The sequence below is a fragment of the Abrus precatorius genome, unplaced genomic scaffold (assembly GCF_003935025.1).
Source record: "Abrus precatorius isolate BTA unplaced genomic scaffold, Abrus_2018 Scaffold3, whole genome shotgun sequence".
Taxonomy (NCBI): domain Eukaryota; kingdom Viridiplantae; phylum Streptophyta; class Magnoliopsida; order Fabales; family Fabaceae; genus Abrus; species Abrus precatorius.
In genome coordinates, this window is record NW_020874373.1 from 31,664,851 (window position 1) to 31,679,935 (window position 15,085).

General features: G+C 30.8%; 2 protein-coding genes across 2 annotated transcripts; both read right to left on the minus strand.

The window, feature by feature from the left end:
- Positions 1 to 448: 448 nt before the first annotated feature.
- On the minus strand, positions 449 to 5,358 carry LOC113863360 (ferric reduction oxidase 2-like). The gene is made up of 8 exons (XM_027496916.1): positions 5,061 to 5,358; positions 4,855 to 4,957; positions 4,541 to 4,744; positions 4,102 to 4,336; positions 2,040 to 2,367; positions 1,675 to 1,918; positions 841 to 1,547; positions 449 to 588 (listed from the first exon to the last, which is right to left on the minus strand). Exons 1-8 carry the CDS (start codon positions 5,230 to 5,232, stop codon positions 449 to 451), a joined length of 2,133 nt encoding a protein of 710 aa, XP_027352717.1. The 5' UTR covers positions 5,233 to 5,358.
- A 6,291-nt stretch (positions 5,359 to 11,649) lies between these two features.
- Positions 11,650 to 14,679, minus strand: LOC113861757 (probable receptor-like protein kinase At5g24010). The gene has a single exon (XM_027494775.1). The coding sequence runs from the start codon at positions 14,622 to 14,624 to the stop codon at positions 13,209 to 13,211; it is 1,416 nt and encodes a 471-aa protein (XP_027350576.1). The 5' UTR covers positions 14,625 to 14,679; the 3' UTR covers positions 11,650 to 13,208.
- Between the last annotated feature and the right edge of the window lie 406 nt (positions 14,680 to 15,085).

Sequence of the window (15,085 nt, forward strand, 5' to 3'; positions counted from 1 at the left end):
AGTAATGAGCATAAAAAAAAAAAACTTGATGATGAAGAGTTTGCAGCTGCATTGGACTCCATTAGTGAGCATAAAGCTATGAATATGATGATACCATAAAATATCAGCATTCAGAAATTGTTGAGAATCTGAATCAGTATCTAATATAGTGTTTAATGGATTGTTACAAATTTATGGATAGTTTTATGTTGATTTATTTTCGGATTAATGGGTAGAATTAGAATTAATTTTAATTTTCTCATATTTAAAGATTGTTGGTAAGAATGAAAATGTGAGTTTTAGCTTTTCATTTTTTATAACTGCCTAAATTTCTTACTTCTAACAGAAGTCAAGTGCAAAGAAAGAACAAGAATCTTCAGAGAAAGGACTCAGAAGCTAGGAGGGAATGTATTGAACAAATTAAATTAACAGGCGATATTTTACAGCTCTTAGAACAGTATGAATAAAACTACCAGTTAAAGCTGAAGGACTCAAAATGCAGATTTTTAGCTACATCAGATGAGCAAATGGCTGCAACCTCCTGTCTCATCTTCTTGGGTCCAGAAACAAAAACTCCCACACTTGACCCTTTATGTTCAAATAGCAATCCTGCAAAATGAATTAAAAAATTTGTTAACTTCAACTCTTAGTTTAAGCAACTAATAGTATTAAAATTTATTAAAAAAACATTTATTACACTTTAATAAAATAAACGTGGTTTTCTCTAGTAAAAACTTTCTACTTTTTGGTGTTTAAAACTCCACCATATTGGTTGAGGTTAACAAAACACCCTATAAAAAAAAGGGAAAAAAATTGAGAGCATTTTAGTGATCAGCCTCTAGGGACAGGTACGTGACTTACTTCTTAGATCAGGTCTTACACCATAATGCACGTTCGTAGCTTGAACAAGGGATTGGTGAGGGAGGCTTTCCATTTCTCTATCTACTCTATCACTCTTCAACTCTGGGGACACTGATGATGATGACCCTTCCATGTTCTGAATCTGCTTTGCTTCTTCGTTGTTGTGTTTCGTATTCCAAAGAACAGCTACACTAGCAGCCATCGCTATGGACACACATATTGCTAACATGTTGAGGAAAGACCTCAAAGGGTATGAAAATATTTTATTAGAATTATGATCGATAGGGAAAATATAGTAACTGGTAATCATCCCGATTAAGATAAGGAAAACTATGAATGAGGATGAGATTATAGCACAGAGCCACAGCCAACTGTTTGGACCTAAAATAGCAGATATGGGTGCATCTTTTGCATTGGGTTTGAACCATATTTGTTTAAGGTGAATTTGGCTATCCAATTTTGGCTCGTTCTTTCCTGTGATGTAGGCTTCAACTTGTAGTTGCATATCAGAACTGTCACATGGGGTACCATAATTTGGAAGGATAAGATCTAGTATTGAGAGATATGAAGAGTTCTTGAATGCACAAATTAGGATAACTTTTGGGGTTCTGTATCTGAAATTTGCGCTCAAATACATTAGCTCTCGGATAATGGACACAAAGGGGGTGATTCCACTCCCTCCACTAACCATCACTATAGTGTCATACCTACTGAATCAAAAACCAAATGGTTATTATTATATGCATGAAAATTAAAGCACTTGATGGAAATGAAGCTAAAAGTGAGGACTCCAAATTGCATATAACATTTTGTTTCTGCTTCTAAGATTCAAACCTTAGATAATTGGTTGATGAAGGTCCATAAGGACCTTCAACAGAGATATTGAGATGATCTATTACAGAAGGTGTTGAAAGCATCTGGTAGAGCTTCTGGGACCAAGTTCCTTCACCTTTTATGACTACACTCAGCATTTTTGGCTCCAAGTTACTATTAGAAGTAATGGTAAATGGATGCCACTGTAGCTTTGATATACTTGGTATATTTATGAACATAATACTTGTGGGATTATAAGTCAACCCTGCCAAAAAACCGAAACACATATCACTTCTACTCTTAAAAAAATCTAAACATGAAAAATTAAGTATTTCTCAAGTAGAGAAAGTTACATGATATTGAACTAGGATAGTCATGTTAATTACCATGGCTCTTGTAGAAATTGAGCTCTACAGTTTCACAAGGCAAAACACGAGCAGAAACCAAACAAACTTGGCGTCTTGATTGCAAAATCCTTAGGTAACGATCGACTAAGAAGAGGTAGAAACCAGGGAGCATAATGCATGCAGGGTAGATGCCCACATGAAAGATGAAAAATACAATGAAGAGGATGTAGAGGTAGTGAGTGTAGAAGAAGAGTTCAAAGACTTTTTTCCTAATGCGAGGGATGGTTGTAATCCACATTAACAAACCAGCAAGCAAAGCAAGTTCTCCAGCAACATTTGATATCCCATTTTTTTTCCATTCCAGAATCTGCAGTCATACAAAATCATAGCCTCAAGATCAAGAACACAATAACATAGATTTCCCCGAAATAAATCACAATACTTTGGACAATAAAATAAAATAGTCAAAAGACATGTTAGAAAAATGTAGTAACTTCTTTGGATATGAAATGCTTGTGTCATTGTAAGTGCTTGTACAATTTTTTTCCTTTCGTTGATGAGATTAGAAAGATTAGACCGAAATCACAGACACATACATACACAGATGGATATGTGCTGTTTTCAATTTGATTTCATAAACACGAATTTATGGTTTATGAAAATAAGCCAATTACAGTTTATTAACTTGTAACATGTCGAGGATTAACTACTAAAAACAACATGCTCAATTTGCATTATAGCTTCCGTAATCAACATTAAAGCAAATGAGACAGCCAAATTAAAGTAAATAAAAAAGATAAAACTTAAGTACAGGATCACATGTATTTTTGTATTGTTCTCCAATTGAGATTTGAATTTTACTTCAATAATTCATAATAATATTAAATATAAATATTTTATTAAAATAAAACTTTACTTTTAATAATAACACCTGAACAACTACGTATAAATCTTGTCCTGCACAAAATTCGGAACTTTGGAAACTTCTTTATTGGACATTTAATTTGAGACTGGTGGTTTGACACAACAGATTTGCGTTTTTTATTTCTGGGTGATGTGCCAATTCGTCATTGAACATGTTTGACGGCAACATAATGTTCTTGTATCCTCCATTTATTTTATGTGCGTAGTTTAAGAAAACTAATTAATGCAGTATAAAATATGTTATCTAATTTCTAATTCTACACTTTTTTTTCTCTTTTTAATTACTAATTTTTTATTTATTAATATTATTCATTAATTCTCAATTATAGGACTAAAATATATTTTATCAATTAATGTGCTGATAAGTCATGGAGAATTGTTATTAGATCCCATGAATATTTAGATTTTGTAATTATTAATTATTCATTTTATAATAAATATGTATAATAATTAATAATTTTGTAAAAGGTAAAGATATGATAAAAATAATAATACTTTTTCTCTTCAACTTTTAAACTAACAAATAAAAAGAATAAAATTTTATGAAATGATGAGAGATAAAAAGGAACTAAGGGGTTACTAAATACATTTTTCTCATATTTTCATAAAAAATAAATAACTGATTTATTAAGATTTTTAAAATTATACATAATAATAAGTGGTGAAATTGACAACTAATATGTTAAATAAATAAATAAATATATATATATATATATATATACACACGTGTACAAATAATAGGTAAGTGATGCAAGAAATAAATAACTTATTAAAATTAATAAAAAAAATTATATGTTATAAATTTATTAAATCTTACAATAAGAGTATAAAATAAATTTAATAGTTATTAATGTATTTGAAGTTTCTTATTTTAAAAAAAAAATTATTATTATTATTATTATTTATAAATAAAACCAGAAAGTATTACGGTCAGATTTATGGGAGAAAAAATATGATCAACATACACCTCGAGTGGGGTGAGTGAGCTTATCACGTCTCATTTCTAAGGATTATTGATTATTCTCGATCCCTTCTCTCTGACTCTATCTCCCTTCATGTTTCTCAAGTCAATTTATTGTCTGAGTTTCATAGATTCATGCACCGCACTTTAAATGTTTGGACACATTAAATATTCTCAAAATGCACCAAAAAAGAGATAGTAGGGATCTTGATGAACCTTAGAAAGTTGATCAGTAACTGCCCAATAAACGATGAAACAAATACCATGAGTAGTGAAAAGGGCCATGGCCACGTGTCCAAGCCAAATATGGTATTTGATGCAACTCTCTGATGTGAGTCCAAGCAGTGGCAACACTGAGGAACCACGAGCCACTGGAAAAAACAGGAATGCTAAACATATGTTCCCAACTAGGCCCAACCTCAAAGCTGCACTATCTAGTTTCTTCTCCCATCTGCCAAAAATGAAAATGAAAATAAAAATCAAAATAAATAATTATAATTATAATAAATAAATAAAAAAGAAATTGACCACCATCAGCACCAAGTGTCCAAGCCTCATCATCACAATTAATAAAATAAAATAAATCTTAAACTTTGCTGCATGTGTCATTGTGACATCAAGTTGTTGTACATGTGCTTGATAATAACATTCTTACACTTTTACTCCGCGTTCTGCTGCTGCTTTGTGGGTGATTTTGGCAAAGTCATTGTGCAGATAAATTGAAAAGGACCAAACTAGGAGTCCAATGAACATAAATAAGAAAGCAAATTCTGTGCCAGAAACTATGCCAAGAGGGCCTCTCACGAGCACTGCACGCTTCCATATGGATACCTCATGTTTATTGCCATAATTAATGCATCTGATGGTGCAAAAGCCAATTAGCAGAACTGGTTTTTGCTTATAGAAACAGGTAGAAGAACAATGACAAGAAAATATAAATGGGGGTTTAAGAATAAGAAAATGTTGGACCTTTCCATGTTGAATCCATTTTCTTTTTCGGCTATGTGAAGGTATATACATCCCAAAACTGCTATGAACAAGATTGGAGAAGTGTAAACCAGAAGTATTGCACCTGCAAGAAGAATATTGTTGGATTTCGGATATCAAATATAACCTAAAAGAAAGTAATCATGAAGGGAATTTTGGTTATATATATAACTGAACCAAAAAGAGACCTTGTACACCAAAAATAGAATGAGTCTTTGCTTGAAGCCGAGGCATCCATTTTCGTTTGTAAGTGTTTGTGGGAGCCATTATCCAAATGAAAATCCAACCCAGAAACACAACCAGCACTAAAAGCCTTATTGCAGATTGAGAAGGTGACTTTTTCATCACTTCTACATCCATCTTTGGCTTCTTTATCCGTTGGTTTCCTCTACCTTAGAGTTTACACTCTTCAGAGATAACAAAGTAGTGAGTTTGGAGAAAAGAAGACCCTGTGGAATCTCTGAGTGGAACTTACTTAAGTGTAGTGAAAAACTAAAGCCAATAATGTGACAAATTATATAAGTAAAAATCACCTCCTAATGTTGTGTTGCCATAAAGAGTTAACACATTTCATGGTCAACCTCCTCAATATGGCGATCTATGCTAACTGAAGAAATCAAAGGATGACACTTAAAGAGAGGGTGCAAATTGGAAGTCTTTTGTCTGCATTTGGCTTTGTATGAAGGGTGTTTTTGTTCATTTCATTGGGAACCAAAATGAATGGTGAGTATTCAGGATTCATTGCTGAATCAGCGCCTTCAAATAGGGAGTAATTAAAATTAATTAAATTTAGTAACTTGGGATCACTTGGACTGTAAATTTTGCAATTAATAAGGAGAATATGCTTAATACCATCCAGGCTCGTGCCTGTCTGAAGCTTCAGTTGGTCTGCTTGTGTTTGAAGTGTGTAGGCATGCGTTGAAATTTGTTGTGTAAGGATACAATTGTACACATTAGTGAAGGTGTTCAAATCATATTTAAATCATTTTAAAAATTAATTAATTAATCAATTAATTAACTGAAATAAATAAATTCTTCTATTTCTAAAACTTGTAATCATCCTATTTAATGAAAGGATAAAACTTAGGTGCAATTTCTTATCTGTTGATGATTTTATTCACTAATCAAACTTAAAATTTTATTTTAATAATCTACGATAACATAAATATATTTTTTTAATAAAACAAAAGTCTAATTTTAATTGGTGAAGAACACTGTTAACACCTAAATTTGTCTATTAAAGTGATCATATGAATCAATATCATTGCGTTAATGTTATGAATGTTTAAAATCTTCAATTTAAGTACTAAAATGTCAAATATTTCACTATTACCTCATAAACATATTCAGATTCTTATAATTAATTCTTTTAATATATTTAAGTAATATAAAAGAAACGGTAATCATTAAAATAGCTAGTTGTTTGAAAAATTTGTACAAAATAGTTAGACTATAGAAAAATACACAGATAAATTGTTATTTAAAAAGTATTAATGTGTTAATATAAATCAAATAAAAATAATAAATATGAATTAATAAAATTAATAATCTAATTCTATTCAAAACACTTTTAATTAGATTAAATTTGATATTCAATTCAACCATATTTAAACCAAACCATAATTTATTTTATATTTGGTCAAATAATTTTTCACACAAAAGTTAATTCAATCTGAAATGTGAACGCCTCTGTATTACTAAGAACTTAAAAAAAATAACAAGTATTTATAGTATAAAAATAAGTAAGTAAAATTGGTTAAAACCTTATAAAATAAAATAATTTATATTCTTTAATTTTAATAGATTTATTTTCAGTTAACATTTTTAAAATTTAAAATATTTCATTTATTTTAAACTTATAAATTAAGTTTTTATTTTTAAACTTTTTCATCTATAAATACTTATAAATTTTCAAGCAAATTTTAAAGTATAAAAAAATCAAAATAATTATTATCACACAATTAAAAAAAAAAAAAGAATAATTGGCATTGTTCGTTGGTTTTCAAATTTTAAGGCTTAAAAGTTTAAGATAAGATTTCAAGAAGAAAAGTAGCAACAGTTTTTTACGCATTTTGCTTGTATCCAAAAATAGTGAATCCTAAAAACTAATCGGAGACATACATAATTAGAAGTACAAGTTTAAAGAGAAGAAAGAAAGAACAAAGTGTAAAATGCACACAAACTCACGAGTGAGAGGAAGAGTACGTTAATTCCCTCTTAACATTTCTTTTTCTCTATTTTTGGGGAAAATTTTGCTCCAACACTTCAATCTAACTTGATAAGCTTACTCGTACAAGCGATGGCCTTATATATGATAAATTGTGCAATAAAATATTAATAAAAATATGGAAATTTTAATAGACAAGGAGAGATATTGCAAGCACAGACGGTGGAAACAATGAAGATGCCTAAAGAATGTGCCAAAAAGTCGGTGATCTTTCAGGGTTTGATTTGTTCTCTCATCTTTGTTTTTTTTAACATTAGGAGAGGATCAAGATCAACTTCCAAGACGTGTGCATGATGATATCAAGAATCTTTAAGTTGATCCCCAAATAAAAGTAAACTAGATAAATGCTCCCATTTAGCGGTGATGATATATTATATACTTAGATTGTTATGTGCTCAGATGAGTTCATAAGTATGAGTTAATAAATAAGTAGTCTGGTTTTTTTAAATAGTTAGATATATTTAAAAATAAATAAATGGTTTAAATTTTTTACATGTAATTTAATAATATTACTTTTTATATATTTATGATTTAATTTTTATAAAAATTATAAAATTATTTTTTAAATATTTAAAATTTGTTATTTTATATCTTTAGATAATATTAATAGCTATTTTTTAATTTTTTTTCTCAAACAAATCTGATATGTATTCCTAATTTAGGTAGTGAATTTAAGAAGGTTTGCATTAACATGTAGTGATACAATTTTAATTTATAATTAAAATAAATTTTAAATTAATAAATCATTTTAGATCTTTAGAGTTGTTTGTAAATTTTATGTATGAATTTTATTATATTCATAATTAAAATTTTTACATTTACTCTTTTAATCTCAATTCATCTTGAAAATCAGTTTTTGTATTGATAGATAGTTAAATATTTTTCTAAATATTTCTCATGTCTTCTTTATACACTATTTATATTTGTTTCGCATAATTTATGCAAATTTCGCTTAAGTCATATTTTTCTTATACCCAATAAAATGTTAAGTGAAGAAAATATGACTTAAATAAAAGTTACACACAAAAATAACTCACTGAATGAACATTACTTAAGTGTTTATTAATTTATTTAAATCACATAAGATATTTTAATATTCACTTAAGTAGATAATTTTTGGTTTAAGCTTTGCTTAAGTAAAAATTAGGTTAAAAAAATCTTTACACTATATCATATTTTTACTTAAGTTAAATAATTATGACTTAAAAAAATAACTTGGCTTAAGTTAAAAATAATGATTTAAGTGAATATTGACAAAATTTATATATTCATCACTGTATAAAATTAGCTTAAGCAAAAATTAAAAAAAATGATCTTTTTTCATTTTTTAACATTTAATCACATCTCTTTATTCATTATTCCTATTCTAATTTAGCCAAATTGTTTGTTTCTAAGAGAATTAAGATGATTATATAATATTTGTAAATTTAATTATTTTCATTTATAAAGATCATGATTAAAAATGTTACAATGCAAAGAGAATATGATTATTTAATATTTTAGATTCAAAAAAACATGAGTTGCATGCTATTTGAGAGGGAAAAACAAAGAAGAATTGAACTAAATTTTTACGACATTATTCTAAGCATAGATTAGTTAATTTCATTTGATTTGTTATTTGAATATCCTTTTCAACTTATTATCACTCAAATTTCAACAACAATCATTGAATTTATCAAACTAGTCGTTAGAAACATAAAGAAAATGTTTGAACTAATTTTAGAAATAAAGATAAAAGAGAATGAGATTGAGAAATAGGATTGAGTTTTATGTGAATGAAAAAGAAAAAAAACTTATCTTCATACTTGTTACACTAATATTTTTAAAAGATATTTGCTTTAAAAAAAATACTTTAAAAACCTATTTTAAATATTTAATTTTTTGACCTACAAAAATTTATTAAGAATTAAATTATAAATACTACTCCCTCTAGTTCTTTTTACAAGAAACAAAATGGAACTTTTTTTTTTGTTCTTATTATAATAAACAAATGATAGATTTAAGATGTATTAATTGTTAAATTTCTTTTATACTCTTCTTTTATTAGTATTATTAAATATATAAATTATTAATTACATCATTTAATATCATGAGTATTTTTAGAATAAAATTTATATTTATAAAAAATATAACAAAATTAATTATTTTTCTTAGTCCTGATAATTTAGTCTTTTATTTTTTATAAAAATGACAGAAGTATAACTTTTAAAGCATATTATAACATGTGATCTTACTAACTTGTTTATGAGACTTATTACACTAACTTATATTAGTCGTCACCATTATTATGAGATATTTATGAGTAAAATATATATATATATATAAAGTATAATAATAAATATAGCAAATGTTTTAAGAATACGTAATGTAAAAGTAATTTAGGTAATGAAAAGAAAATATTGGTTTATTTTGGAAGAAAGAATAATTAATGAAAGATAATAATTTGATAGTACAATTTTGAAAAGTAAAAATGTTTTTTATTAAGAATGTTTGCGGATATTAATCTTGTCAATATGTTTTAACTATAAGGCTTGTTTACTATTAAGAATTATTTTCTATTTTTTCTTGTTTTTATGTGTAATTAAAAAATGACACCTTGTATTTATTTTTTATTTTCAAATATTTATATAAAACAGTAAAAAAAGTTAAAAATTAAAACTAAAAAACAAAGAATATTTTCTCAAAATTGATTTGGTTTTTCGTTGTTGATGATTCTCCAAAATTATTGAAAAAATCATTCCTTTTTTAGATAACAATGGATGATTGGATCGGGAAAGGTCCCAAATGCTTCCTACATGTGGAACAACTTTCCTAAGGCAAAACATGAAATTATGAAAGGTTTTGAATCCCAAATTGGTGCGAGAACCGCTAACTTTTGATATGATAATTGGATTAGGAATTGTATCGAGAAAGATCTCCTCTGCCAATTCGTCCCTTTTGTCAACATTTCAGATACTGAAACATGTATTAGAAGCCTATGGAATCAAGGGGAGTGAGACTTCTCTAGACTGGCCATCTAAAACATATGGTTGCTGCCATTCAAGTTCCCCCGTTGCCCTATGGGCATAGATACTCTAGCATGGAAAGACTCTATTGAAGGCAAAGTATACAACTCGCTTGGGCTACCAGTGGTTGACGAATGAGGAAGCAGGAGACCTAACCACATGCATTTGGAACTCCATTTGGAGCAGACCCTTACAAATGCACTTCCATCAAATGACAAAAAATATTGCTGCCACTTAACCACCTCCCCCGCTTGCCTAAGTGCTCAGCTCCTAGAGAGGATGTTACTCATATCCTTCATGGGTGTCCTTTCTCTTATGAACTTTGGGCAGGTGTTGGACTTATATTGTTCATCAATATTAGAATTACATGCAATCTTGGGTTATGAGTGTGATGAAATTGCGTTGCCTTTACCTAGCACTAGCCACAATCTGGTGGGGTTGGAAATGGAGAAACAATGTCATTTTTGAGAGACAAGTCTAGCCAGTTAGTTTTGTGTTTCAACAAATTATGTATAGCGTCTTAGAATTTGCTTTTAGGAGACCTCAAATGGAATTGGCTATTGGTTAGTTGCCCCCAAAGCAACACATGGTCATAGTAAATGTAGATGGTAGCTGGTTACCTTCTACGGATCGGATGGGGGGTGGTGGTATTATACAAGACAGTACAGAAAAATAGATACTTGGCTTTACATCTTACTTTGAAAGCGGATGTGCATTTCTGGCTGAACTTAAAACTACAAGAATGGGCCTCCAACGTGGGACAAGAACTATAGGGATATTGTGTGTGAGATGGACTGCTCGAACCTTGCACAAGCATTGGAACCAGCAATAAATATTAGAACACATTAGTTCAAGTCTCACATCCAGGAGGTGCGAAACATGCTCTCCTAAGAATGGAAAATGGAGATTAGGCTTATTCTAAGGAGTCAAAATGGTGTAACTGACAACCTGACCCGCGTTGACTCTGAAGAAAATCTTTCACAAAAAATTTAAAGTAAGCTACCATCTTTTATTTGTCCAGCCTTAGCTTTAGATATTAGCTATTAACTTTTTTTTTTTTTTTACTTTTCCATGTAATAAAAAAAGATAACAATGGATGATGTTGGAGTCTGTTGAGTAATTTATAAGCAAACTAACTTCTATACATTATATCATATTGCCATTAACTCATATGTCCCAGACAACTAGTAAATATTTACAAATCTATTGAAATTAAATCACCTCAGGTATAAATATTAGTAGTGACAAATGAGCTTAACTCGATGAGCTCGTCCGCCTAACCTATTAAAATTGGCAAGTTGGACTAAATGTTGTGGATCCTCCAATTCACCTAACTCATCTTGTTTTAGTAAGTTAAAATGAGAGCTAATGGCACGTTAGCTAGTTGGGCTCAAATTTTATTTTTTAAAAAATAATTAAATATTAATTTTTATTAATATAAAAATATTTTTTATTATTTATTGTAACTTTTTTCTATTAATTTTCAGTAGACAAATTCATCAATTCAATGACTTACTAACTTTTTTATTTTATTTTTTGAGTTTTTAACGAGCTGGCTCACTAACCTGTTAACCCACTTTTAAACGGGTCAGACTAAAACAAATTAGCCCATTTTTTAAATGAAGCGAGCTTAGCCTGTTCTTAGGCAAGCTTTTGGCAGGTCAAGCTGGCCGTTTTGACACCCCAAATATACGTGCTGAAACAAAATAAAAGCATGCAGAAAATAATGAGACTAGATGCATTTCTAATATTGAAAATAGCAAATATAAGGTGATGGGTATCTGTTTAGTTTAGCATTACTCCTCACAAATAAGGTCTAATCTGGAAGTCGAGTGTTGCCAATGCCTATGTTGCAAATGTTCTCAATAAAAAAAATGATTCCTTTAAAAAAAGAATTATACTGTATTCATTAGGATAAACGGAGATCGAATATTACCTGGCTCTAAAATTGAAAGAAGACTTGGATGGAGGAATAAACTGAAATATTGTGAAGTTTGTTCGTGGGCACAAGGCACGACTGCAAGTGAGTGATTCTACATAGTGATATTTTTAACATAGAGATTACAAAACTTTAGTCGACGCACCTCTTATATTTTTCCTCCTCTTTCTCACACCCTTTTTTTTTTCCTCACAAACCAATGCATCACTGCTTCAAATGGATTTTTTTGTGTTCTGTTCAGTAGTGTGAGTGCACAGCAAAACTAAAATGACCCAAATTTGGAAGGCACAACTCAAAATCTTTGCCTGAAGTGAACATCATTTGAAGTTTCCACCCAAAAGAGGGGGAAAAAACAAACATCTCTTGAAGATGATAAAGCTCAGAATGTTGTGTCAACCCTGCCGCGCGCGCGTGTATATATATATATATATATATATGTGTGTGTGTGTGTGTGTGTGTGTTAAAAAGCATTTGTTAATTGTCTAAATTTGATGAACAAGCAATCATTCAACAGCGGAGAAAACATGCAATTTGCGAGTCTCACAAATTTTGTAGATCCAAGGAGAATGTCAGCAGTTCTCCGGAAAAGCTGGAAGTTCCAATGAAAATTTTCAGCAGTTTCCAGCAGACTTGGGATAATACTTTTCAGCGTGCTCATGGAATTAGAAATTTTTCCATGATTAATTCCAACAATACTTGCCAAATCTCATTATTTTGAGGCATCAGCAAACTCATATTCTCACTCAATATGAAAGTTACATAATTATTTTCCAAAGTTCAAACAATTACAATGATAAAAGCTACATTATAAAACAGAGCAAAATGAACAATGATAAATAAACAAAGTCTAGTGGCAAAAGGTATGCCTTAATGCTTAATATTATGATATGATATAAACAAATAAGGCAGCTTAGATATAGCACAACAATCCCTAAAAACTAAAAAATTGGTCACAGTCGGGCTTTCAAGATGTCTTCCTTTCTAGCTTGATTCGCAGCATGTTCCTTCATGCTTCTCTTTACTTATGAATGCCACCTTAGATGGCTACATTTGGTGATAGTTTACACACAACTTATTTACTTGCTGACTAAACATTGCCGGTCTTTTTCTTTTCTTCCGATAAATCTATATATTGCTAATCTTCTTGTCTTTTCTTTTGATATAACTATATATTGCCAATTTTAACACTATCATCCGATAAATTCACAGGCAACCTTGACCATGATACAGACTCCCTTGACCCAATCAACCTTCTACGAATCACTATGGACAAGCTTAAAACAATGCATACAGCAGCCACCAAGGTAAACAAAATACCTGTATTTCTTGTTGACCAGCTCTTCAGAACGAAATCAGCACAAACCTCTCCATCAAGACTATTGTGAGAATTGTTCAACTTCATAACCTCAACGCCATTCAATATACCGTCAATGACATGTGGAATGCTGTTCTTCGAAGGACCTACACTAACACTCAAAGCCCCTACACTGCTATCTCCATCAACCACAAAGTCGGCATAAAACGGCGAAGCCAGCGAATTTGTAACATAAGAGAGATCCAAATCTTCATAGGCCAAATACCCATTGACATAAACATTGAAATAAAGCAAACTAAGTGACATACTAGCAATATCACAGAAATGCAACCGAACCAGGTACTTATATCCTCCAACAATTGGGAACACCCAAGTCATATTAACATTAGGAACAGAATCATTCTTACTTCTGATCAACCTAGCACTATTATACACATTATCAGGTCCAACCTCACGACTAGCCCCTCCAACACGATACTTAATCCTCCCACCAAAGTAAAGCTTTTCAGACCCAACACTTGATTTGAAGAACCCATCATCAGGAACCCAAGTTCTCCACAAGGAATCATTAAAAGGGGTAACTTTAGGACCCCCAACAGTGACCCTATAAACAACTTCAAGAGCTTGCTTGTTTAACCCATCAAAATTCTCTATTTTCCCTAAACTAACATATTGTGCTGTGTCAGGGACAAGATCTTTGGGAGCAGAAATCACCTCAATGGCATTGATAAACGCCAATTTCGAATCTTTGCTAGGCACAAACACAATCACGAGCTTTTCAGCATCGACCCATGTGAGATATTCAACGATCCTAGGGTTTCCTTGGGCACCATTTACCAAACGGGTAAAATTGCTCAAAACGACATGTCCATCAAGCAAGACGTGAAATTGAGCGCGACCAAGGTCGAGTTTTGAGGAATTGAAGGCGTGGAAGTGAAGACGCACCATGTGGGTCCCTCTGTCTCTGATGGGGAAAGAGTACCTAGCAGGGCTTGTGAAAACCCTAGCAGTGTTGTAGATTGGTGGCAAAGCGGGAAAGGGGTTATCATTTCGGATCGCAACGGCACGGGAGGAGGGAGAAAACGGGGATTCTTTCCCGGCGAGGTCGCCGGAGAAAGGACGGTTGTCGATTAGGGTGGTGGAGACGGTGGAGCCGCAATTGACGAGGTAGTTGTCGGGGGGAGAGAAGAGGTGAGAAAGGACACAGAGAGAGTAGAAGGAAAGTGAGAAGAGAAAAGAGAAGAAGATTTTAGTGATGAAGTTCATGGATGAGAGTGGAGAAGATGAAGATGGAAGGATGAAGAAGACGAGAGTATTACGCTGTAATAAGAGAGGATGCGTTGCGTTTTGATGGGGAAGAAGAGAGTGACCTGGACCAAGTGGATTGGGGGGACCCACACGCTATCTCACAGCCTGGGTTGACTCATTCCTTCACCACTATTAAGTTTGAATTTTATTGTACGTACAAATTGGGGGAACTAAAATTCAAATGTAATAAATACTTTTATTTTTAATAAAAAATTAGTATTTTTTTATACTTAAATTTAGTTTTAAAATTAAGACTAATAAAATAATAAAAAAAATTAATTATAATATATTAACAACGTTATTTAATTATAATTTATTATATTGACAAAGATTATTGGTTTTTATAATAATTAATTTAAATTTTATATTTTTAATTAATTAATAGTGTAAAAATTTATAGTGGTTATATATCAAAATTA